The sequence below is a fragment of the Pelecanus crispus genome, chromosome 8 (genome assembly GCF_030463565.1).
Source record: "Pelecanus crispus isolate bPelCri1 chromosome 8, bPelCri1.pri, whole genome shotgun sequence".
In the NCBI taxonomy this organism is placed as follows: domain Eukaryota; kingdom Metazoa; phylum Chordata; class Aves; order Pelecaniformes; family Pelecanidae; genus Pelecanus; species Pelecanus crispus.
In genome coordinates, this window is record NC_134650.1 from 9,349,408 (window position 1) to 9,375,674 (window position 26,267).

At 47.9% G+C, this 26,267-nt stretch overlaps 1 protein-coding gene across 5 annotated transcripts in view; it reads left to right on the forward strand.

Annotated features, from left to right (window-relative positions):
- CYFIP2 (cytoplasmic FMR1 interacting protein 2) overlaps positions 1–26,267 on the forward strand; it is a 46,849-nt gene continuing 20,582 nt past the window's right edge. The window contains exons 1-22 of one of the 5 annotated variants that reach the window (XM_009483014.2): positions 1–127; positions 2,164–2,253; positions 2,334–2,411; positions 5,257–5,358; positions 6,389–6,570; positions 6,903–6,999; positions 7,769–7,897; positions 9,282–9,386; positions 12,730–12,821; positions 15,680–15,797; positions 16,665–16,784; positions 17,427–17,552; positions 18,544–18,710; positions 18,999–19,146; positions 19,433–19,586; positions 20,909–21,065; positions 21,805–21,901; positions 22,475–22,551; positions 23,521–23,629; positions 23,983–24,102; positions 24,787–24,986; positions 25,517–25,604. In XM_009483014.2, coding sequence (XP_009481289.1) covers positions 11–127; positions 2,164–2,253; positions 2,334–2,411; positions 5,257–5,358; positions 6,389–6,570; positions 6,903–6,999; positions 7,769–7,897; positions 9,282–9,386; positions 12,730–12,821; positions 15,680–15,797; positions 16,665–16,784; positions 17,427–17,552; positions 18,544–18,710; positions 18,999–19,146; positions 19,433–19,586; positions 20,909–21,065; positions 21,805–21,901; positions 22,475–22,551; positions 23,521–23,629; positions 23,983–24,102; positions 24,787–24,986; positions 25,517–25,604 — 2,673 coding nt within the window. In that variant the 5' untranslated portion in view covers positions 1–10. The remainder of the gene's footprint in view (positions 128–2,163; positions 2,254–2,333; positions 2,412–5,256; positions 5,359–6,388; positions 6,571–6,902; positions 7,000–7,768; positions 7,898–9,281; positions 9,387–12,729; positions 12,822–15,679; positions 15,798–16,664; positions 16,785–17,426; positions 17,553–18,543; positions 18,711–18,998; positions 19,147–19,432; positions 19,587–20,908; positions 21,066–21,804; positions 21,902–22,474; positions 22,552–23,520; positions 23,630–23,982; positions 24,103–24,786; positions 24,987–25,516; positions 25,605–26,267) is intronic. The other 4 variants (XM_009483015.2, XM_075715879.1, XM_009483016.2 and 1 more) reach the window with 4 other exon arrangements.

Consider the following 26,267-nt stretch of genomic DNA (forward strand, 5'->3'; position numbering starts at 1 on the left):
ATTCAGAACCATGACCACTCACGTCACGCTAGAGGATGCCTTGTCCAACGTGGACTTGCTGGAGGAGCTGCCTCTGCCAGACCAGCAGCCATGCATCGAACCGCCTCCGTCCTCCATCATGTACCAGGTACTTTCAGCTCCCGGAGGTGGTGGGGCAGGGAGGGTTGTTCCGGTAGCTCATGCAAAGCACAGGGGCACACAGTGCTGTGAGAACTAGCTGAAAACATCCTGGGTTCACCATGTTTAAGGAAATGTTCAGAACAGATCTATCCACAAATCTGTTCCTGAAGGCTTTAAAATGAAACCGCTTGAGATTGGTGAAGGGAATCTTTAAGGATGAGCAAGACAGAGGGAAGTTAAAAATGAGGACCAGAGTGCATGAACGGGTAAGAAGCAGGAGATAAGATTTGTGACAACAGCAGGAAGTTCTCGGTGATGTTTTCTTATGCACATATTTCTGTGCTTCCTTTTTATGGTAGTACGTGCATCTAAGTAGGTCAAAATCAAAGTTCTGCCTGACTTTGGCTGGCCTGCGCCGCTCGCACAGCTGGAGCTGCTGGTCTGGGGAGCTGATGGCATGCAAGGGAGGGCAGTCGCTACGATCATTTCTCTGCCTTGAAGAGCCGCAGATTTAGCTGCAGCTGCACTGACCAAGCAAAGCTTGGCATGAGCCCAGGGCAAGGCTCAACCTCCTGCTTTTGGATCCGCAGTGGGATGCCTCGGCTGCTTGGCCACCATGCCACACCCTGCCCTACAGCACACACCCAGGGTTAAATATAATATGGGGTTACTTTCTCCATTCTGCCACTCGCTCCTGAATTCATGACTTACCCATGGTGTATAAATACACCCGTACAGTGATTGCCGTGCCATGTACGCCGGGGTCTGAAATTACAGTATCTCTTTCAGCAGGTCAGACTGCGGGCTCGTTCAGTAGTGTTAGTATCTCTACGGGTTATCAGACCCAAAGGCAGTTCTGGGCTGTTCAACTCTCTCTGGAAAATCTTCATATAATTTTTGCTTATCTCTTCTTTAAATCATTTTTACTCTTTGCTGGCTTGTGTCCTGTGCGGGGCTCGGGGTCCAGCCTTACGGCACAGCTTCCTTTCAGGGCCACAAGTGTGTGCACACCGCTGGGCCTAAAAAACCTCATCTAAACTGGATCTAGAGGTATTGGCCAAGCCTGTTTCCTCGTCATACTTGGTTTGTATGCAGCCCTCTCCCCTGCTAGCCAGAAATGCATATGCAGCCTCAGCTTTTCTTGTCACATGCGATGTCCTGGAGGCACTACGAGTAGTCCTGTGGCCACGGGTGTGTGCTCCCAGCTTTCCTACTCAGGAAATCTGTTATTGAGGTGAACGTGGTCGCTGCAGTGCTAATGTCATTGCAAGGAGCAGCTCTGGGTGCCTGGGACTTCCCTGCCCTCCAGCAGATACCATCAGCCAGCCTTCGCAGAGGAAATTACTCGAGTGCAGAGCGTGTGAACAGGCACTCGGTGCAGAGAGGCTGAGGAGATGCATTTTCATCCCCTGCCCTGCTCTGCGCTTTCTTGCTCCCCTGTCCCAACCCAAAGCAGTAGCTCAACTTCCAAAACAACTGTTCATCCCAAAGCATCTGCTTCCAAGAGTAACACTGATAATAGTCTGGATGAGTGCTGACTTTCATATTTATGTTTTCCAGACATCTCGTTCCCTGCCCTTTCTGTGTGTTTATTCTTTGCAATTCCTGCTGACAGGATGTGGTCTTCCCCTAGCAGCCAGTGCACAAATAGAAATTAATGAGGCTGCAGCTGGCTTTGAGTTACCAAGCTAAAATGCTTAGAATAATTGCTGTGGGTTTGCTCTCTGGTGTGACTGCAGTTCCCTGTAACTGATCCCCACCTGGTTTGGCTTGATTTTACAAGGGTTTGTCAGTCTTGATTGCCATATTTTCACACATATAATCTGCAGGATTTCCTTTAATGAACACATGTGATTTAGGAGCATCTCAGGTTGCATGTATGAATCTACTTTAGACCTAGAGGTGCAGCACCTCAAATTGTTCATAAGCTGCTCCCATGCCCCAGAAGCCCTACTGATTCTGCTTTTTGCCAACACACCCTATGCTGGACTGTATCAGGTGAGCAAACAACTAGCTGTATTTTAATCTCCATCTCACCCATAGGCTAATTTTGACACAAACTTTGAAGACAGAAATGCTTTTGTGACCGGCATCGCCAGGTACATCGAGCAGGCGACAGTGCACTCCAGCATGGTGAGTCCCCCGGGCACTGCCCCAGTGATGCTGTGCCTGTGGTGCATGCCCTGCCCCAGCAACACCTCTCTGTCTTTCAGAATGAAATGCTGGAAGAAGGCCATGAGTATGCTGTGATGCTTTACACGTGGAGGAGCTGCTCACGAGCCATCCCCCAGGTACTCAAGACCTTCGCAGGCAGGGATGTTCCCAGGGCACCTAGTCAGTTTTGTTTCCAGTATGGGTTAGATTGGACTGGAGACAGAAGAACAAAAAAGCAGAGAAGACTGAAGCAGACAGGTTGAAAAGAGAGACCCCTGACTCTTCAAATTGTCCTCTCCCCGCCAAAGTCTCAACCACTGATCTCAGCAGCTGGTAGACATTTCAGAAGCAGATCTATACTGCTGGCCTAGCAAAGGGCATCTGCTCTGCACTCTCATGCATATGAGAGCTTCATCCCTGACCCTTCCTAGCAGTGCCTCTCAGCTCAGTCACATTTGCTACAAGCTGACTGCCTTATATACACTTCCTAGTTTCATGAGCCCCTCCCCCTGCTCCCCAAAGCAGTCACACCTGAAGTTATTTTGTCACCAGCTTGTTTGTCCTACAGCTGCTAACAGGACTCAGCTGAGCACAGCTCTGGTCCAGCACAGCACTTGGGATAGTGCTGTGTTTTGTCATTTGGGTCTTTATCCACTTCCCTGTCTGGAGAATGGGTAGCCTTTGCTTTAATTAAAGCAGTGTGGTTATTTCCTTCCTGGTGCACTGCTTGAATATTTTTCTCTCTCATGTTGTGGGGAGATGTAGTTTGCTTCATGCAAAGGCAGTTAGTTGTTGGAAGTTGAGAGTAAAATCATCAGATCTGGTTTATATCACACTTTCCTGATACCACTGTATGGTATCATAGCATATGGTATCAGGAACTTCAGCTTCAGTTAAAAATTGCCCTAGTGCCAAGGGGGACTCTTGTGTTGTGTGAAGAAGGGAGCCCAGGCAGCCTGGGATGAAAACAGCAGGTCCTCTCGAGATGTGGCAGACTTAGGCTCTCCCTGACTTGCACAGAGCACACTAGGCAGCTGGGGCAGGTTTCAGCATCCCAAACTGCTGCCCAGACTCTGGGGTGCCCTCTCTGCTCCTGCAGGAGCCCCAGAATTCTAGGTGTTGCACGAGGATGCGTGAAGGAGCACTTCGATATGCCAGAAACATTTCCTCAAATGCCCTTTTTGGCTGCTGATACACCTGAAGGTCCTGATCTACCCCTACATTTAATCATTCTCCTCCTCTACTGTTAGTTCTGCTTCAACTGTTTTCTAGTCTTTCTCTCTCCAACCTGAGTTTTGGTGGCTTAATCCTGCAAACACCTACAGACATGAGTAAGGTTGCCCATGTGATTCAGACTCCAGCTCAGAGCTTGTCTTCCGCAATGTGAACACGTGCTGGATCACTGCAAAAACGCCGACTGAAAATGCGGCGGGGCGGGTGCAGTGCACTTCCATTAACCCTACGGATAAAAGGGTTTTCAGTGCTTCCATGGAGCCAGGAAAAAATATTTCCACATGGCTGGCAATGCTCATGTTTGTGATTTCGCAGGAAAGGTCAAACCTCAGTTCCCCTCGGGTTATACTGCTGATGGTCTCATGAGACCCAACCATGGGGAGATTTCTGCCGCTGATTGGATATTTGCTTATCTCCCATTTATGTTTGATGCTGTGCTGCTATTGCCTCTCCTGGCTATGCTAACAGAAGGCCGGTTGTGGCTGAGCTGATGGCAAGACAGTGCTACAGGTCATCTGTTTTGGTGTTTTAGTGTCCTCCCATCCCAGTTGCCCCCGTGACGTTTATGCCTCGTGGGGCGCACCTCGTGGGGTCCCAGCTCTTTCCCCTGTCCTCCCTCCTGGGGCTGCAGTCAGTGCCGCGTGTGTTGGAGAAGCAAACAACACCATGGCAGAGGGTTCATTTACAGAATCACCAGATATGATCTTGTAATGACCCCTGCGCTTTGCCATGGGGCATGTGGCTGTGGCTGGGGGGGTCCTGTTCTCAGCCCCCCAGCCTGGCTGCTCAGTCATGTAGACCTCCCTGTGCTACATCAGAGGCCGTGGTTTTACAGCTGAAGAACAGAGCCTAACCTATATGTGCACCGCTCCTCCCTACCATGAGCTGCATCCTCATGACCATCAGTATTGCCTGACTGCAGTATGAAACACTAGGGCAGGGACATTAGATTCCCCACTACAGAGAGGGCAAAGCTACTTCTACATCTTCTCACATGTAAAGCCAGCTAATTTGTCCCCTTGTGCCCTGTGGATCTGCTGCTGGGCTACTAAATTTGCACCAGGGCTGTCAGCCCCATCGCAGCCTTGTGTCAGCAACAACTGGAAACAAAACCAGAGAAGGATAGCAGGATGCATTGCCTTGGGAAGTTGGAGTTTTCCCTAAAAGTTTGGTAATGACTCCAAGTAACTGTTTGGAAATGAGATGGATGACAACTGAATAAGTCCTTAAATTTAGCTTCCTAGGATTCCAGTGAAGGTGACTCACTTCATTGCTGCTAGCCACATACAAGCCCAGTGATTTTTAACGGGTTGGCAACAGAACCAAAATTATCCCGGCAAGGCTATAGCAGAGCCGTAGCCTAATGCCTTGTGTGTCCGTGGGACTTTGCAACAAAAGGTCTCAGATAACTTTGTGATTGACATTCCCACGTTGTATAGCAAGTCCAGGCTCCATATTGCATGTCCAGACTCCATATTGCACTCCCCAAACAAATGCATTAGAAGACTTTTATTTCTCAGAGTCAGGATTGTGTCTGTTTAAAATGCATGGAGGGAATTTCACATCTGAGAGATAGCCCCTTCTGCTGTCACCTATTGCCTTAAGAACAAGGTCCCTCTCGGGTCCCTCTGTTGTCCTCAGATGGGGACAGGAATCACTGTGAAACAAGCACAAGATGCTGGCTGCTGCAGTCCACACCTGTGTTAGAAACTCTGATGCTGACAAGGATGATTTATCTTTGCAATGCAGGTGAAATGTAACGAACAGCCAAACCGAGTGGAGATTTATGAGAAGACAGTGGAAGTCCTGGAGCCAGAAGTCACCAAGCTTATGAAGTTCATGTATTTTCAGGTGAGTGGTCAAAGAGAGAGGCAAAAAAAAAGTTATTACTTTGGTGTTAACTTATCCTAAGCAGGGCTGTGCTATCCTTGCCTGCCAGGCCAGTTTGGAGAGCCCCTGAGCCCCCGGTAGGTCTCTTCCTTGCAGCCACCAGCAGATACCTGAGACCTGTCTGAAGAAAAACCCATGTGTCCCTTGCTCAGCCCTGAAATCTTGCATACAAGTTAGGAATGAGCACACCTAAGCCCTTGAAGTTCATGGAGGACCAGAGCTCCCACCATGGGGAGCTAATGGGTGGCACAGGCTCCTGTTTCTCAGGGGTGTTGGCTGGTGGGTGTGAAGAGCTGTTTCTCCACCGGCGCCAGCACAGCTCACTCTTCTGCTCTTCCCCCTGAAGCAAAGCCAGGAAGAGCTGAGGGCTGGTGGTGCAGCTGGTGCCTGGGGTGGGATGCAGCCATGCAGCTGGACACCCTCCTGCCGTGCCAGCAGGAACAGGGAGGTGCTCACAGCCCCCTAAACTCAGGGGTCAGCTGGCAAAGAGCACCAAAGCTTAAATTTAGCAGTTGCTACACTTGAGGCACTTGACAAAATAACGTCAAGTGACTTAGATACCAACAGAGCAATGACTATGTGGCAAACACAGAGCTGCTATGGGCTCCAGGGACCTCTCCCCATCACCGCCTGCGTTTATAACTGGCAGCAGCTGGGTTTCACCATCATTTTTAGGTTTTATGTCCTATGAGGTCTTTATGCCCCACCTAAAACCTGAAGCGTGATTTTGCAGAACACGCCGCACTCGGGGCAAGGCACAAATAGAGGGTTTGAGCTCCCGTCCAGCCCTGAGGGCATTTGACTGCAGTGGTTTGTAACGCTGCTTTGTTTCATGGCAACAGTGGAGAGGGACCCTGGAGCCTTGATCCCCAGCAGCAAAATGCTTTTGTTAAAGGAAGGAGGTGGTGTGTGGGTGGAGGAGGGTCTCATTGGTGGCGTGGCGACTGCACATGAGCTGCTGCTGAGATGACCCGGTCCCACTGCCTTCCAGCGCAAGGCTATCGAGCGGTTCTGCAGTGAGGTGAAGCGCCTGTGCCACGCTGAGCGGAGGAAGGATTTTGTCTCTGAGGCCTATCTCCTTACGCTGGGCAAGTTCATTAACATGTTTGCCGTCCTGGATGAGCTGAAGAACATGAAGTGCAGCGTCAAAAATGACCACTCTGCCTACAAAAGGTGAGAGGGGGAGAAGCAGCGGGAGTGGGGCCAGGACAGTGCCTGGTCTGCAAGGGAGCACCTGGTCTGCCCAGCAGTGAGGTCAGGTGGACATCAGGACGCTGGAGGCTGGGTTTCTGCGCCATTGTAGGCTCTCTTTGTGAGTTTAGGCAAATCTCTGAGCCTCGCTGTGTTTTGGTTCCCTCTTGGTAAAACGAGAACAGAGCAGAGCTGTACTGCAGGGGCATTCTCAGGCTGCTGCATTGCACCTGCAGGTGAAACAGGGAAGATGGGTGGTGAGAGTCTCATGTTGGGTGAGTGATCCTTGGTCATGTTGGATATCTCCCTTCCAGAGCTGCCCAGTTTCTGCGGAAGATGGCAGACCCCCAGTCCATCCAGGAGTCCCAGAACCTCTCCATGTTCCTGGCAAACCACAACCGCATCACACAGGCAGGTCCCTTTCCTCTGAACGAGTTAACCTTTCTGTGGGTAGAGAGAGAAAATGATCTCACCAGGGCTGAGACTGCTTCAGACTGGACTGTGGCAATAGCTGCCTTGTTTGTTTGGTCATTGCCACAACTGATGATTTGGGGTTGGGCTCGATGATCTCTCAAGGTCCCTTCCAACCCAAAGCATTCTATGATTCTATGATTTTTGGGTCAGGCTGTATAATTCTAGCAATATCTCCTTCTCATGGGTCATCCTGGGTGGCTTTGAAGGTCTTTTTATGTCAAGACAAGGATGAAGGTCTTAAAGATGCAAGAAGAGTTCTCGGGAGGGGTTTCTGCCAGAAACTCTTCCCCTGTTTTCCCCAGTAAATCCATCCAGTCCATCTCTGCGACTGCATGGGGACTGCAGTTCAGACCCAGGGCCCTCCACACTCCACAGGCACTGTAGCTTCTGCTTATTAGGTCAAATACTGCATAGAGACAGGAAAGAGGCAGAAAGTCTGCTTCTGAGGCACTTTTTTACATCTCACTGTCTGTTGTTTGGCTGTTGTGATCAGTCTGAAGGGGAGAACTGTCCTGCAGAGGGAGGGGTGGTTCCTTACAGGTGGTACCATGAGGTCAGTCTTCTGCCTGGAACTTAAGAAAAGCACACAGATGAGGTTTGAAGAAACCTCTTATCATTCTAGTCTTAATCCTTCAAATATGTTTCTCCCCTGGTTCCTGCTGTTCCTCTGTCCATGTGGATAATGTGGCCCCTGTTGATGTTTCAGTGTCTGCACCAACAACTAGAGGTTATCCCTGGCTATGAGGAATTGCTGGCTGATATTGTCAACATCTGTGTGGATTACTATGAAAACAAGATGTATCTCACTCCCAGTGAGAAACACATGCTCTTAAAGGTGAGATTTGACCATGCTTATGGGGCTGGGTGCTTGCGTAGTTTCACTTTTGTTTTAGTAAAATGAAATTCCCCCCCGGGACAATGTTTTGCTTCATTTTCTTTATTTTTTTGCTCCTTTGGGTTTACATGCATCCCTTCTCTGCAGGGCCAGTGTCCTCTGGACACACAGGTGACTGTGAGATGGGAAGGCTCTCTGCATGCAGCACCAAAGCTGCCTTCCTCCTGTTCCTGTTTCCCTTCTGATCTCTGCTACTTTATGTCTTCTACTGCGATACCTCAATCATCCCATTTCCACCTCCTCCTTGCAGCTGAGCAGACTGGATGTGGCTGTGGGTCTGAGATGTCCCACCCCAGTGCTCTGAAGTGTCATCTCTGTCAGGCAGTGCCATGAGCTGCCTCTGTTCCTGCTGTAACTTGGACCTTCTCCCATCGTTTCTCTCCTGTCCTTTCTGGCCTTCTCCCATATTGCCATAGAAAAATCTTCCTTCCTCTCTCCCTTTCCTCTGCTCTTCCCCATCTCCATCTCTGTGTTTTCCCCCAGTCCCTCCCAAGGTTGTCAGCAGCTCTGCCTGTGTGAGACTAAGCATGTGTGCGGTGGTGGTCTCCAGCGGGGGGACAAGAGCACCAGTGGGTGCCCTGCATTCTCCAGAGCTAGAAGGGGGTTTTCTGTTGTATGTGGATATGCGGGATCATGGGCTTGACCTGGGTAACTGTATAGGACATGCCAAAATCACCACCAACTTTGCAACCCTGAATATTCTGCTTGATGCCCATTCCCAGCAATAATACCCTGCAGAAGGCAGATCCTTCCACGTTTGGTTTCCTGAGCCTAAGGGGCCCTCAAGACGAACATGCCAAAGTATATGCTTGTTTTGTATATTTGTGTTTACTGTAAGTCAGTTATTACAGTCGTTGCAGTCACTATTACCATAAGAACTTCATTACCACAGTATGAGTCAACTAAGGTTCTTTGAAGGATAATGTGGGTAGTTTGAATATCTGTAATGATTTGTACTGAATTAAAGGGAAAAAAATCAATCCAGGAGAATATTTTAAATGTTTTCAATTCTTCTCCAGGAGTAAATGTTCACTTTTGGGCAGAGAAGACTTTTGGGTTGTTGTTATGAGGGAGAGAGGAGGAACAAATTACCAGAGTGAGCATCATGTGTTTTTGCACAGAAAACAGAAGCAATCCATCATGTGTCCTCTGTCTACCATGTACATCCTTGCAGATGTGTGCACGTTTTACACAGTCTTCTCATGAGTGTCAGGTGGTACAGGAGCCTGAAATGGTCTTTCCTTATCCTAAGTGATGGAGAACCGTCTTTGACTTGTGCTGCTGACTTCACGCTAATGAAGCCTAGCCTTTCTGTCTTTTCCAGGTGATGGGGTTTGGCCTGTATCTCATGGATGGGAATGTCAGCAACATTTACAAGTTGGACGCCAAGAAGAGAATCAACCTTAGCAAAATAGATAAATTCTTCAAGGTCAGTGACCTGTCTGGGTGAGGCTGGAGTTTATTGCAGACCTGCACTGGCACAGGTTGCCCAAAGAGGTAGTGGAGGCCCCATCCCTAGAAACATTCATGGTCAGGTTGGACGGGGCTCTGAGCAACCTGGTCTGGTTAAAGATGTCCCTGCTCACTGCAGGGGCGTTGGGCTGGATGATCTGTAAAGGTCCCTTCCAACCCAAAGCATTCTATGATTCTGTGATTCTATGATTCAATGAATTAGCAACCCATACCATTGCACATGCTGCTAGCAAAACCCAAACCGCAGGAATCATTTACAGGTTCAAAAAACCCAAAGGGTCAAGAAATTATCTAGGCCAAAGGATGAGGAATGGGATTGCTGTGAACATGCATGGGCACAGAGCTGCAGCATGGGTGAGATGAGCGATGCCGGCCCTCGGTACCAGCAAGGCTGTGAATGTGTGAGTGGTGCCCGGGGCTGGCTCTGCTCCCGCGGCGCTGGTGCTGGAGCCTGGGGAGCTGGCGGGAGCCGAGGGCCCTGCACGCCCTTGCTGGGCAGCCGGCTGCCCCTGTGGCTCTGCCTGCTGCCTGCCGAGGGGTAAAGGACGGGGACGGCACATGGGAGGTCTGTTTTGTGGATGAGTGAAGGGTGTGCCAGACTGACATCGATTCTATCTCTTTGGACGTTTATGAGGCAGGTTTGCAGTCTCCTGAGGAGCATCGTCATTTGAGGCCACTGGCAAACCTGGCTGGTTTGCTGAGGTCTGTGCAGGTGATGGTTGCACTCCCCTTTCCCTCAGCGAGCTGCTGAGCAGAGGGACAGGGGACACAGCTGGCCAGCCAACGTGTGATCTGGCAGTGTTATTTCTGTATAAACTGTGCTCCGTGTAGGACAGAGAAAGCTTCCTGGGGAGCTTGTGTCGGCTGGAACTTGGAGGTGCTCAGCAAGTTCCTCAAAGGGCTCACCTGGTGGTTTGATGAACCATTTTTGTCTTATCTGAGATCCGGGTTTTGGGGAAAGGCCCGCGAGAACTGGATGCTCCCAGTGACAGGGTGGGAAGCAGCCCTGCAGCCTCCCTCTGCCCAGGCACGTGTGCAGCTGAGTCCAGCCCTGGGCTGGTCCACAGCTGGAGACTGGGCTGCATTGCCCTGGTGCCACTCAGCACGAGAAAGATTTGGGATAACCCTGTGGTTTCCCCCAAAAATCTGGGGTGTGTGCAAGCTGCCAGCCACCAGTGGCAGATGGAGAGGGTGGCTGAGACCCTGCACAGCACTGCCTGTGGCATTCACAGGGGGAAATGACACCTCCCCTCCATTGCTTCTGTGCACAGGCTGGGTCTAGGAGGAATCTCAGGTTTGGGGCAGGTCAGGTCTAGGAGGCATGGTGGGATCTGGCAAGGGACAAATGTGTTGGCAGCAAAGAATAACAGTATAGCAGCAGGACAGCAGAATAACTTCCCAGGTGGAGCAGTTCGTTTTCTTTTAGACATACTGAGCTTGAGCGGTCCTCCTGAGATGGAAAGATTACTGTTTGTTACCAACATTTGCTCCACATCAGTGAAAATGAGAGGATGATGATTTCTGGGGGGCCACAGAGCACTTCTTCCCCATCACTCTTTCAGCAGAGTGCCTTCTCCCGGCTGGTTTACCCAGAGAGCTGCTGAGGAGCCTGAAAGACAAGGTCGGTGGTGGTGACAGGGTACAGGATGCCTCTGTGCTTACTGCCCCAACTTGCAGTTTATAGATGATGCGCTGGCTCTGTGCAAGGGGAGGGGATGGGTGAGCCCAGATAGCTGGTTTCATGAAAGGTTGATGTACCAGCTGCTGCATCCTCACCCTGACCTAGTGGGGACCTGTTTACCCCAATTTGCATCATCTCCTGGAGACAGCTCTGAGAGCAGGGCTCAAACTCCCACATAGGGAACTACGAACAGACACCGTAACCTCATGGTCGGGGTGATAATGAGGTGGTTGAAAATCCTCCTCACTGAGGAGACTGCTGAGGACTGTAGCTCTGCAAAGGTGATTTATCACACCATCCCTTGGAGTCTTCCGAGTTTTCCCTGGTTTAGCTTTGCTAATTCAGCTGAATCTCAGTTCAAAACAAGCCCTCAGTGTAATCTGCAGAGTTTGGTCATCTTGGTGCATTCAAACAGATTTGCTGTTCATTGCAAAGTGCTGTGGGCCATCAGAGAATCAGGTAAAATATCTTTCATGGATGATTGGAATAACTTTCCCTTTCCAGCTTTTTTCCATTTGCACTTCCGCAACATCTGCTGTGGTCTCACCTAATCAGTTAAGTACCACTCCAGACTATCAGATCTCAATAAGAAAAGGCCAACTACTCCTCTTACTACATCTGCTTATTGCCTTCTGATTAAATTTCTAGTGGATTGACCAAGAATTTGAGTAGTGAAAATGAACTACCCCTTCATTTAAACCTCTTATGAAAGCGCCACTGAGACTCCCTGATGACAGCATGGCACATCCTCCATAGAAGCCAGCATGAGAAGAGAAGCATGTGATAATAGGACAGGGAATTTGCTACCATCTTCCCTGAATTTTGGGGCAAGGCTTTTGTAGCTGGGTGAACTTGAAGCTTCATATTTTACGAAGAGCTGTTGGTAGCTCCTGGTTGAATTTTGTTAGCAGCTGAAAGCTTAGTGAAGCATGGACGTGTCTGAGCTTGAGGTACTTTCAGTGCACTTTGAATTTATTTCCCATCCAAATCTTCCTGAGTTGTAAAGGGCGAGCAAAGCCATGTTATATTGCAGGCAGCCATTGCCTGTGTCTTTCTCTTCGTGGAGAAGTTTTTTAAGACACATCACTAGCAGCTGCAGTGCCAAAGTACAGTCTGAGTCCCTGGGGAAAGATGCCACATCCCCGGCAGTCCAGGCAGCAAAGAAACCCACAGCTCCCCTCTGAAGGGAGCCGCAGCAACTTCCTGCCAAAATACCAACATGCTGGCTTTTCATCCCTCTGTTCTCTTGGAGGATTATGGTGGGAGGCAATAAGCCCTGCTCAGGAATACACTTTTTTTTTGTTGTAAAAAGAGCCTTTCCTGTGGCTGGTTACAGCACTGAACCGTTCTGGCAATAACCAGCTTGGTATCGGTGAGTCCAGGGCTCCAGAGCACTTGCAGGGGGTGATTTTCCTCGCACAAAAAGCCTTGTGATCATTTTCAGTCGCTTCCTAGGTGTGAAATGACCCTGGGTCCAGGTTTGCACCTTGCTTTAAACAGCCTGACACTTTCCATAGCTTCAGAGACGCAGGATGCCATTTCGTAGTCCCTTGTGTTGCGCTGGGGCCACGGGCTCTCTCTCCGCCGTGTTTCAACCATCTTTTGTTTTCTTTTCCAGCAGCTGCAGGTGGTTCCTTTATTCGGCGATATGCAGATAGAACTGGCCAGATACATTAAGACCAGTGCTCACTATGAGGAGAACAAATCCAAGTGAGTGCCTGCCATAATGTCTCTTGGCTTCTGTGTGTGTCCCGAAAGCCGTGGGAGCTGCAACTCTCCAGCGTGCGTGAGGTCTGTGCACGGGTACCCGTGTGTGTCCCTGTGAGGTGTGAGTCCCGGCGTGCCAGCTCTGTGTGCACATGTGTACCTCCCTGTCCCTGCATGGGGAGATGTCCTCGCCGGCCCCTGAGCGCGTGCGTGTGCAGCCAGCTCTGAACCTGTGTGTAATCGTACCCCTGTGCGCAGGCAGGGGAGTGGGCACGCCTGTACGTCTGCTGCGCTGGCAAGGGCTGGGAGGGTGCTCGGTGGCCAGCAGCGAGGCAGGAGGAAGGAAAGGCGGCTGGCACGTTGTTTGGGGCAGCCGCTGAGTGCTTGGGAGGTGTGCGTGCCTGGAGGTGTGTGAATGCGAGCAGCGTGTCCCTGCTCTGGAGAGATTTTAATCCACATTTTTCATCCCAGGGACAAAATCCTCCAGAGCGTGAACACAACAGTGGATCTCTCTTTGCCGTAGCCAGGGTGTCTCCTCTAGTGCAGGCAGGTTTTGTGAAGAAGGGCAGCAGGAATGAGGGTTGAACTGGGGGGTCAGATGCCCTGGAAATGAATGAATACTGTGGGAGAAGGGGAGAAATGGAGTCTTTACAGCAGTGCTCAGGAGTGTAAAGCACTGCTTCCCAGCCTGGGTTCACAGGCAGTTTGCTGCTCCCGTCAGATGAATTTGCAGACATCGTTTCAGATCACACCAGACGTGTGCAGGGCCCCACTTGTCTTTGTAGTTTTGCATCATGCTCAGTTATTGCTAGAAGAATCGGTGCTAGGTTTGAGTATCCTTGGAACGGCGTTTGCAACCACATGTAAGCAAAGCCCATCTGAGTTGTGTTGGGCTGTAGTCGCTGATCACAGCCCGGCTTTCACGAGCAAGTGGCCATTCACCTGTGGGACCATGTCACGTGGAAATCAGATTTCTCCAGCATCTTCGAGAAGCAGCCTAGTCAAGCTGTATCTTCAGCAGGACAGGAACTAACTAACCTTCAGTCTCATCTCCCTGCTTCTGTTTGCTCATCCCCTTCCACCCCAGAGGGTCTGGCTTTTCTGCCCACCACATGGCTCGCCCAGGAAAGGCCCTCCCCTGCCCTCCTGAAGGCCGGTTGAAAAGTGCCGATTAATTTTTCATGAGAGATTTGAAAACAGCGTGGCAAAATTTCCTGATCAAAATGTTTCAATTAAAATTGAAGAATGGAAAAATATTAAAAATTTTGCAAAATGTAAATTTAAAAAATATTTTCCAGACCTCAATTTAAAAGGGAAAAATTATTTTAAAATTTACACCTTTTTATCCCAAATCATTCAGAAAGCACATTTCAACAAAATATGTCAGCTGCATTCATTTTCTCATCTCAGAACTAAGGTAGCTCGTGGGCTGTCTACCTGTGCACAATTTTAATGTCTGTCTTGAAATCTGTCTTACCAGGTCTGTGTGCTGTACCTTACTAACCAATGTTTCTTCCTCACTCACTTGGTTTCCCAGCAAATTGCATGGGACTCCCAACACTAACTCTGCCAAGGTGGTTCCATATAATCCCCATTTCTTACTAATAATTGTTTTTGTCACTTTCTTTCCCTCCCTGTCTCCATGAAAGTGGAATTAATCGGTGTTTTTCCTGCATGGCGCTTTGTTTCTGCACTGTGGACTAGGTTGTGTGTGGCAGGGAGGGCTGGTGCAGCCCTGGCCATTCCTGCTAGCCTGCCGGTTGTCTGGTGGGGAGTACAGGACATTGAAACGGGTAAGAGTCAAGCGATGGGACTGTGGGAGGATGGATTTCCCAAGGGATGACATGGCCCAGCACTTCCAGGGCTTTCTACCACCACAAATATTGCCAACAAGTGCCTTGCAGTTAACTGTAGGAACATGTCTTCATGTCTATGTCCATATTGGAGGCAGGTTTCTCACCTTCCTTTTGTACGGCCAGTCTAGATTGGAGAAGATGACTATCTATCTTAAGATGGACAATTATTTAGCAGGGAAAAAGGCAAGATCTGAACTTTTACATTGTGATGACATGAGAGTCTCACCGACGGACATTTGCTTGCACAAAGCATTTTGGTGGAGCTGTTCTGGTTTTATGTCTGTGGCTAATACAGAATAGGAAAAAAAGGAGATATGACTTCATATGACTGTGCCTTTGGAAGGAGAGCGCTGCCTTCTTTCAGGGCCCCATTATACTGTTACACGGTACATGTGGCTCAATGCAAATGAAAATCTAGTTCTTTCAATCATATTCTGTTTGTCATTTATACTCAGGGCTGTTTGCTGAGCTGGTAGTGGGAGCCAGAACCAAAAACAGAGTGGGAGGGATTTTTCCTTGCTGGCCCCTTGCAGGATCTTTCCTTGCAGGAGGAGGCAGCATGATCCAGCCCTTTTGGACCCGGAGGGATGACCTCTAAGAGGATGATTATCCTTAGGTTTAGCAGAAAGGATGCAAACGATGCCAGGGCTCTGCAGTTCATCCTTCCCTGAAACCTTGTCCCAACAGTGGCCTGGGTAATAGCCATCTCTGCCCATGGGGATAGGTGAGCCCAACATGGAGAGCAGTCCTCAGGGTGGATGGAGCAGAGATGCTCAGGCTGAAAGGTGAGGCAAGCAACCCCATCATGTTGTGTGAGATCACCTCTGGAAGACCTCACACATCCAGGGGACATGAGAGAGAAGACACAGTCTGACATTTGCCCTGAAGGTGGCATGTCTTGAGCATGTTGAAGTGAAGAGAGCAGTTGAGCGCAAGGCTTTGTCCCTGGGGGTTTCTGAGTGGAGCCCCATGTCCTGTCCTTGAAACCATTGCTTTTTTGCCCAGGTGGACATGCACTCAGAGCAGCATAAGTCCCCAGTACAACATCTGTGAGCAGATGGTCCAGATCCGAGACGACCACATCCGCTTCATCTCAGAGCTCGCTCGCTACAGCAACAGTGAGGTAAGCTCAGCAGGTAGTTGCCATAATCAGGCTCGTTAGACAGACGAGGCTGGGAGAGGACAAGTGTGGCAGGAGTATGGTCTGCCAAGGACGTACGGTGAGGAGGGAAGAAGGACACAAGTGGAACAAACCACTTCTCAATCCAGCAAGTTATGAAAGGCCCCTGCAGGTGCAAAATCACATGCACTGGAATATCTACTGCAAAAGCTTCCGCTCTTTGGCCACAGCTCAGTTAAAATAAGAAATAGAAAAATTTTTGCAACTAAATGTTTATTGTCAGCCAGGTGGCAGAACACCCACCTCTTGCAAGTCGTTCTTTTCTATTACATGGAGCTATTGGTCAGGGCTTTGAAGAAAGTTCACGAGGACATCTCTGTTCTTTTCATTACTGAATGTCGGAGCCTTCTCTGATGTGATTGTGACTTTTTTTGCAAATGTCTGATCCTCATTCATCACTGTTAGCTTAATGAATTGTTGGCATTCTCAGCCCTTTTCTTTTTGGCATTTGTAAGTACTTATTTGAACTTTAAATCAGTAAAAGAGTCTTAAGCATTTCAGTAGTATTAGACCACCACAAAGGCATGGGAAAGTGGAATGAAAACAGTCAGTTATTTGCTCTGAGGTGACAGGTCAGACTCATTTTTCTGTAGGAAATAAATTGACTGCCTGCGTAAAAAGTCTTACCAAGTTATACCCCTTTTCCTGAGGGACAGTATATGCACTGCACAATTTTAGCTTGATCATAAGGTCACAGGGAATTCATTTCAGCTGGGATTTGAGAGAGAGATCTGTGGCTGCTGTTTGGCTCAGCGAAGCCTCTGCAGCAAGTTGCTGAGTCTAGACTTGACATGTTGTGATGTTCTCCAGGTGGTCACTGGCTCAGGACTGGACAGCCAGAAATCAGATGAAGAGTACAGGGAGCTCTTTGATCTCGCTTTACGGGGGCTGCAGCTGCTGTCCAAGTGGAGTGCCCACGTCATGGAAGTGGTGAGTGTATCCGTGGAAGTGGTGGGTGCATAATGGCCTCCTCTTCCCAGGTGAGCGTGAATGTTTTAACGTGGCATGTAACAAAGACTGTGGAAAGGTGAGCTTGCTTTCATGCCACGTAACTTTAAGCCATTAACACACACACTAAGATCAGGCAGCTAATGCCCCTGAACACCCTCTGTACCAAATAGAGAAAAAGAGCTTGATCATCTCACCCTGGACCTGAACCACCCTTTGCAGGTGCTGGGGTGGCCCCAGTGATGTTAGAGGCAGACTGGGTGACTGTTCTGAACACCTCGGTTAAGTACTGAAAGCTGATTGGGATGATTGGGGTCTTGAGCAACTAAAACTGTAAGTCAAATGACGATGGCAATTCTTAATTTGGAAAATTTCGACCACATCTCAGCACAAGCCCATGGATGTCGAAAGCCCAATACGACTGGCAACCTCTCAAATAAACAAAACCCATATTCAGTACAGTAATAATAAAGCCAGGAAGAAGCACAAATTCTGCTCCCAAAGGAATGTCAAACAACTGTAGTAATGTCGAGGGAGCGTTTTCCTGGCATAGGGCCCTCTTCATCTTTCCAGCCTGGCTTCTTACTCACTGCAATGTTGACAGTGTCCCTTTCCATCTTCTAGTACTCTTGGAAGCTGGTTCATCCCACAGATAAGTTCTGTAACAAAGATTGCCCAGGAACAGCAGAAGAGTATGAGAGAGCCACCCGGTACAACTACACCAGTGAAGAGAAGTTTGCCTTTGTGGAGGTAGGTGCCAACTGCACAAGAGTACAAACCATCCAGGGCTGGTTTCCTGTCCATATTCCTCAGGCCAGGGGAAGAGGAGGGAAGGGCATCTCACCTTGCTTAGGTTCCTCAGCAGGTTCCTCACACCTGTGGCCCACAGGTGACCAGAATTAAGGGGCAGATTAAGTTCTTAGGAGCTCCTACTGGGGTAGAAACACTGCACCAGTGCACGACTAGAGCAACTCTCCTCTTTTCCCAATCCTGCTCTTCTTATGCTGTGTTTGTGTGCTGGAGAAAGACAGAGGTGAATCCTATGTTTTCTTAATATTGCTGTATTAAGCCCTTCATGACCTGACAAGGGGATTCAGGGCTCCTGAAAAAAGAAGTAGTGTGGGGGCTTGCAGAGCAGCGTGATCTGGAGCAAGATCAGGAGCTATGTTCAGGAGCTGTGGAAACACGAGATCCTCAGCCAGTCCCCAGGACCTGTCAACTCTTGGTCTGGCTCTTTGTGGACAGTGGGAATAGTTCTCCAAGCCTGGCTGTGGGAGGCCCTCACACCTTCATCTTGCCTTACACAGTTCAAGGTGGTTTGAATATTGCCTTAATTTTTGTGGCTCACTCCCTCCTGGGAATTGTCACTGCACTCTTGTAAAAGGAAGACTGTGCCCTGGTGCAGATGCAGGTCTGTGCAAGCCATGCAGCTGCACCCATGTGTGGAGCATGTGCAGTTTCCTGGGATCGTGTGTTATTAAAGATATCAAGAGATCAGGAGTGGAAACAGAGCCTGCCAAGGGACAGGGACTATGTGTAAGAAACTGGTAGTGTAAATGCTCTCCTCAGTTTTTTGTGATCCATAAAGCAGCTAACATCAAAAAAATTAGCCACCTAATTACTGGACCTAAGTTACTTGAGTAGAATTAATTTAGTCCCAAATTCTCTTAATGTTGGATTTATGGACCTCTCCATACAATGGAAAAATAGCAAGTACATCTGGTTTTAATTTTTGCTTCAGGTAATTGCCATGATCAAAGGTCTGCAAGTACTGATGGGCCGGATGGAGAGTGTCTTTAACCAAGCCATCCGCAACACTATCTATGCAGCCCTGCAGGACTTTGCCCAGGTGACCCTGCGAGAGCCGCTCAGGCAGGCAGTCAGGAAGAAGAAGAACGTCCTGATCAGGTCAGTCTGTCCTTCTTGAATGTAATGCAAAACCCATGTATTTATTTGTGTAACACATTTGTACTATATAAGCACATGGCCCTGCATACACCTCATGGTATACAACCAGTCAACATACCTTGGCCAGCAGCTCTTTCCAAGGTAACTTTTGGCCATGACTCCCCCAATAACGACAGTGTATGTCCCCACCTCAGATACTTTTCCTCCTATATGGGCACAGCAGTGAGTATTTTCATCTTGAAGTAGAATCAAGCTTAAGCACTACTTTCCCTCTCCTACCCACTCCAGTGTCCTTCAGGCAATTCGGAAGACAATCTGTGACTGGGAGGGAGGGCGAGAGCCTCCAAATGATCCTTGCCTGAGAGGTGAGAAGGATCCTAAAGGTGGATTTGATATTAAAGTCCCTCGACGAGCGGTAGGACCATCAAGTACGCAGGTATGTAAATGTCCATCTCCTGTATAGGGAATTAATGGTCTTACAGCCATGTAGCAGTCTCCCATCCAGTGGATTAGCAGCTGTTTCCATGGTCTCTTCCACAAAGTCTTCACACTGTTGTGTGTTAAATGTTGCTTTGGTGTCTCCTTTCTTAGGGGTGTAGGGCTTATGAGTGCAGAGTAGTAGCCACCTGGGAGAAGTGTTATTTTTTGTTGCAGAGCACCATGGCTGTGTGTGGTGGTGTCTCAATGGAGAGTTATAACTGCATGTCAACTTTCTTCCAAAGCTTTACATGGTGCGGACCATGCTAGAGTCCCTCATAGCAGACAAGAGTGGCTCAAAGAAGACTTTGAGGAGCAGCTTGGATGGGCCCATAGTCTTGGCCATTGAGGAGTTCCACAAGCAGTCCTTCTTCTTCACCCACCTTCTCAACATCAGTGGTAAGGTTATGGCAGGGGGAGGCTTGAATCCAGCTCTTGCAAGCTCAGAAAGGGAAAGGTAGATCAGCTTTGCTCTTCATTGACCTGTGCAGAAGATTTTCCTTGATTTTTCCTAAATGTCCTACTTCTGCCTGATTCAGGCCTGTTTCTAGGTAGTAATCATGTGAACAGGAATGAGTCAGCAATAGCAAATAGCCACAAGTGGTAGTTTAGTTTATAGGACTGGAGTTTTCTGTCCTAGACAAACAACTTAGCCACTGGACACAGAAGAAATCTTCCAGAGTAAATCAGCCATTGAAATGTTCTCCCTGGAGCCTAGAGCAAAAGGAACAATCCCTTCTTTCTTCTTCCATTACAAAGTGCTCAGACAGCATGGACACGGTCTAGGTTTAAAAACAAAGACATCCCAAAAAAAATGGTCCACACCCAAAACCAGTCCAATATCAGGCTGCAGCAGCTGCCTCTTGTGCACTTCTGTCACGAGTAAGAGTTTTTACACAGCTTTGGTTTAGCAGCAATTTAAGATTTATTAATATTTTTGAGATAGATCACAGAATTAGGTTGTATAATTCTTAACAACACTTAAGCATCAGCCAGTTTAAAAGAGCAATTTGATGGAATTTGTTAGAACCAAAATAGCAACTTAGTTAAAGATTCAAGAATGGCAAGAGTCACCCGAAACTTATAGCAGGGTTGCACACACAGATGGGGTTTAAATCAAATCACACACAGACAGACTGATAAACAGCTCTAAATCAAATCACGCACACACACAGACAGACAAACAGTTCTGAGTCAAACTGCACATACACATGCTGAGGTTAACCTGTGATTAAAATTTCCCTTTTCGTGAGTTTCATTAATTACTCACTTTTACGTGCTGGCATTCATCAATGGATGGTTGGTGAACCTTGCGAAATCAGGCCTTTGAGTCCTTGTGAAATCATCGATGGACAATCCTTCAATCCTTGCAGAATCTACCCTGAGAGGCATCCCAGCTCAGGGGGAGGTACTGAGTCACATAGCCCGCTGTGGTCCCGGATCGCTGTTTATAGGATATCCGGATGATTGACTTTGAACAGTATTTTACATTCTGGCCACAATTCGTGCTGAGCCATGCTATAGAATTCAGGCAGCAGATGGCCCAGGTGTGGACAGGGAGTGCTTGACACCCAAGTCGCTGCACATACGACCAAGATAACAGCACAATAGGGCTCATCCCGGCACCTCAGAGTGGCTGGGGGTAACAGCTTCCCTCAGTGCCGTCCCTATGGGGGTAACGTGGGTGCCCTCCCGCCGGGGGGATCTCCTCTGTGTTTCAGAAGCGCTGCAGCAGTGCTGTGACCTGTCCCAGCTCTGGTTTCGGGAGTTCTTCCTGGAGCTGACCATGGGCCGACGCATCCAGTTCCCCATTGAAATGTCCATGCCCTGGATTCTCACGGACCATATTCTGGAAACCAAAGAACCCTCCATGATGGAGTAAGAGCTGATGGGCTGTGGTGGGACTGTGTATGCTCCGGGGCTTGGGATTTTGTTGTGGAGAAGGGTAGGCTGGTGATGAACAGTCTTTTTGGCGTGGGAGAGAAAATAGATGTTTCTTGACTTGCTGTCACATGAATGTGTACTGTATGAATACCTTGTTAGCAGACGCAGACGGGCAGCTTCCTGGCACTGGCACTTACGCATCATAAACCAGCATTTGGCAACTGCTCTATTTGGATGTGGGCACAACTTGGTGGTACCATCATCTGCATGCAGCAGTCAGACAGCATGTGCAACCAAAGGGATGTGGGCCCTGACTAAGGCACCTAAACACTTTTTTTAATGTATGTGATAAATGATGAGAGGAATTGCTGTTATGCAAGTGTAATTATGTTCATAATATCTTCCTCATTAGAAAAACTTTGTTTTCCATTTTATGGCCATTGTCAGAGCACTCTGTGGAGTGAGGACAGCGTGAAAGCTTTTTAAGGGCAGAGAAGGAGCAAGTGTTGATTGAACAAGTCACAGTTAGCTCAAATCCAGATGTGTTTTGGCGGCTTCTGGCAACTTTGACACAGGGAGCAAGAGGGAGGATTTGAGGGGCTGGAGTGAGTGGAGATGATAGGAATGGCGTCCCAGAAAAGCCATCTTTTGCACCAAGTCAGGCACATGCACTGGCTGCCATTTATGCTGCTCCAAGATTAATTTAAGACATGATCTGTCTTCTTGCCCTCAGGTATGTACTGTACCCCTTGGACCTCTATAATGACAGCGCATACTATGCCTTGACCAAGTTCAAAAAGCAGTTCCTATATGATGAAATTGAAGCTGAAGTAAGTTCTTTTCATCTCTATTGTATGGAAAGAGCTCACTGGAGTCACATTGTCCTGTTTGACCGCCCCACCCAGCAGTTCAGTGAATTTATTATAGGCATCTCCTGAAAAAAATACCCCATCAGACTGAGAAGTTTTCAAAAGATCAACATTTCCAGAGAGCTTACAGACTCTACTGATTAAGGGCTTCAGCTCAGCTGTACCCATGGGGAACAGTGGAAACCAAAGGTTGTCAAACACTGGGGGCATGGAGGAGGCTGTCTGATGGGCAGAGGGTTATGAGACATCAGCAGAAAATGAGCAACCAGAGATCCCTGAGACAAAGGGATATGATTGGGGATGGGGGACCAGGACCTGTAAGAACATGGAGAAACTATAAGTGAGAAACGTATCTGCAATTTTCTGTTTACCTTTAGCATGTGAGAACTGCAGTGCGGTTTTTAGATAGTGCAACATACATGTATGTATTAAATTAGAGCTCTGTATTGAGTTGTATTGATCTTGCATGCATAGGAAGGAGCTGTCTTGTGTTGGTGACACCCTCACGATGTCTTGGTTTTTTTTCTCCCCCAGGTGAACTTGTGCTTTGATCAATTTGTGTACAAGCTGGCAGATCAGATCTTTGCCTATTATAAAGCAATGGCTGGCAGGTAGGAGAACCTGACTGCTGCTGCTGAGTGATGATATTGCTGCATCCAAATTGCTGTTAACCAAAAGGTTCCCCTCAGGGAGTAGCCACCATGGGTAGACATAACAAAATAGATCATCCCTGTCCCACAGAGCCGGCTGTCCATGTCAGACCAGTGTAGATGCAGAAAATAAATTAATGGTGGCAAGGAGACGTGGTTAGAAGTGAAAAAATAATAATTGGCATCCTAAGGAGCTGTCTGAGTACAATTTGTGAGAGCAGCAGAAAAGCGAACTGAGCCTATTGAAGACATGGCCTTGCTTGACTTCTGTTGGTGTACTAGGCAGATTGAGGAGTGGAAGCCTCCCATCTCTAAGAAGCAGGAACATGCACTTGTCCTCACCCTAGTAAAGTAGCAGGACTTGTAAAGGCCAGAAAGGTATTCATATCTTAGATCACACATCAGAGCAGCTGACTGTAGGACTTCTGCAGAGTCGCTTGCTCCCTTGTGGGGAGATAGGCCTTTTGTGACATTTCCTTCCAACCATTTAAAGAACACGGATGAGCTCTACTGAGAGTCATCCTCTCGTGTCCCCAAAGGCAAACTAAGTCTTTGGTGTACCTGCAAGTTTTGTCTCTAGATCACATTTCGCCTTAGAGAAGGAGAGCAATCACCATCACCAAACAAATGTTCCCACAGCAGATCTTCAAGGAGGGAGCACACTGGCCCTAGTGATATCTTTCAGCACAATCTTGTATCTTTTTGAATGTTTTAGCCATAAAAGCCAAGAATGATGGACAGCAGCATGGCAGTCCCCAGATAACAACCGCTGCTCTGTGATTTAGTGGTGTTAGCAGAGTTATTAGTGTGTAGAAATTTCTTGGCATTCAGAGCAAGGTGAAAAGAAGGATGAAAACAACTCTGGAAAAGATCCAGAGAGAAGCTGATAGTGTATATTTCTTTTTTCCTGACATTGCTTCCTTTCTTCAGTGTTTTACTGGACAAACGTTTCCGGGCTGAATGTAAGAATTATGGGGTGATTATTCCATACCCACCATCCAACCGCTATGAAACATTGCTCAAGCAGAGGCATGTCCAGGTACAGTGCAAGCAGTAGACTCCAGTACTCATAGCTCTTGGTCTATTTTCCTTTTGTTGGTGGGTGGCATCCTAGTGCTGGGCTCAACTGAGGTCGGTGCTGGAATGAGAAGGGTTGAACCTGTTTCTGACACACCACACTCATGCATGGGGCTCAAGGGGAAAATGAATTATGCTCCACATTTCCCTTCTTCCCTCTTAAGTAACGGTAAACTCAGCTGAGGCATTTGCATCACCACTTTCACATCTGAGCAGATTTGGATGTTTAGTTTTAATTTGTGTCTGTTAAAAAAAAATAAAGTACCTTTTCCCCATCTGTATATAACATGCAAATATCTTCTCTTCTTTTCCCAGTTGCTGGGTAGATCAATTGACCTGAACAGGCTCATTACCCAGCGTATCTCAGCAGCGATGTACAAATCGTTAGACCAGGCCATTAGCCGCTTTGAGAGTGAGGACCTGACATCCATAGTGGTAAGAACTGTTACTGACTGAGAGTATGAATAGAGAGAATAATACACTGATAAGGATACACAGTCAACTGTCTTCTGCTTCAAGTCCCACCTACAGTAGGTTTCAGCCAGCCATGTATTCTTTATGCTGCTGAGTCTCTACTATTTCTATTTATGCAGCTTTAATTGCATTATTATTGGACCATTAAGTATCTGCGTAAATCATAAGGTGACAGTCAGCAGTTAGATTTTGCAGAGCTCCTCTAAGAGAGTCCTGTGATCTGGGAGAAGGAAATCTTGTCTTTAATTCCCCCTGTTGGATGAAGGTGGCTGAGACATCGTTTGTGTGTGCGTGTACAGGATTTGCTGCCTTTGATATGTTACAGGAGCATCAGAGTCAAGTAGTGTAAAATTACCAGTTTCCACCTTCGAAGGATTCTGAAGTGAAAGCCAGCCTCTGCTCAGTGGGGAAGAAATGAATTTTGCTTCCTGCAGGTTTAGGAGACACTGGACCAGGACCCCTTGAGTAGAAGTGCAATTGGCCTCAGCCACTGAATTAAATTGACGTCTTTAGCATTTGCCACATCCTCACCTGGAAAGTTCTATGTGGCTGTGGATATAAAATCATTCCCCTGGCAATTAAATCAGCTGTTTCTATTGTCATTTTGGTAATATGTTGCATTTGCTGCTGCTTTATGTGCTGCAGGAGCTGGAGTGGCTCTTGGAAATAAATCGCCTGACTCACAGGTTGCTGTGCAAGCACATGACTTTGGACAGCTTTGATGCCATGTTCCGGGAGGCCAACCACAATGTCTCCGCGCCCTATGGGCGCATCACCCTCCATGTCTTCTGGGAGCTCAACTTTGACTTTCTACCCAATTACTGCTACAATGGATCCACCAACAGGTGAGGAGAAAAAGCAAGGCAGGGGTCACCTGGAGACCCTGCTTTTCTTTCCAAAAATGTCAAACCTAAAATGTCAAGCATAAAATGTCAAACATAAAATTTGCATGTATTGTGGTGAGGTTTTCATGCCCTATGGGATGCATCAGTTAGAGTTAAAATGAAGTTGAAGCCCACCAGCTCCCTTTGGCCTTGAAAATGTTAGTAATAAATTCAAGCAACAAAGTTGGATGGTGATTGCAAGCATCTGAGCAAGTTTGGTTTAGAGGGTTGTTTTACTGAGCTGCAGAGCTGTGGTTGCTACTTATATATGGGTTTCTTGCCTGCCCCAAATGAGAAGAAACCCCACCTTGGACATGGTTTACACCACCAATAGATTGGGGCAGTAGTTCGCATTCCAGTTCATGTAGCTCAGGTGATGAATTGCTAATTAGTCTACAACTGCAGTTCATCCCAGACTCTGCCATATCTGCACTCAGCACAATTAACCGGGCTCTGACTGCTTTCCTCCCCATCTTCCGTGCCTGCCGCAGGTTTGTGAGGACAGCAATCCCATTCACGCAGGAACCCCAGCGAGACAAGCCAGCCAATGTTCAGCCGTATTACCTCTATGGATCCAAGGTCAGTAAATGAGCCACAACAGCCAGAAGGGATGGATGTTGGAAGTATTTATTTACAAAGAAAGAAATGCAAGAACTAGTTCATTAACAGAATGGCGGGTGCAAATGTGCAGGGTCATGTTGCCGTGTGAAACCAAAAAGCCATGCAAGAAGCAGATGCAGTGTGCTTTTGCTATTGCTTTCCCATATTCTTCTCCATATCATGCCTATGCTAGGGGTTGCTGACAGTGTTCTGCGCTGGGTGTTGGCACTGAGACCAAGTCGCATCCGAATGCGCAGAGAGGAGAACAAGTTGGAGCTCCAAAGCAGTGCTCCTACCCAAGGAAGGTAACACTTCAGGAATCCCATTTGTACTTCAAAATGGGAATTACTAAAATACTTGTGACTACAAATACAAGCTACTTAATACTGACAAAAAGCTCTTCTGTCAGGCTGCGATGACTTTATACAGGCATTGTGAGGGCTTGGGGTGTGATGCTAGTGGAGGATCACTCAAGTGTGAAACTACTTGAGTGGAGTTTATTTCTTCTGCACATTGATTGATGACTCTGAAGTGAACCTACAGCACTGATGCAGATTAGCTAATGACACTACAGTCAGCCAAGCCTGGCCATTCCCAGAGAGCTGACTGGTTTTCTTTTTAAAAAACCGTCAGCAAATAGAG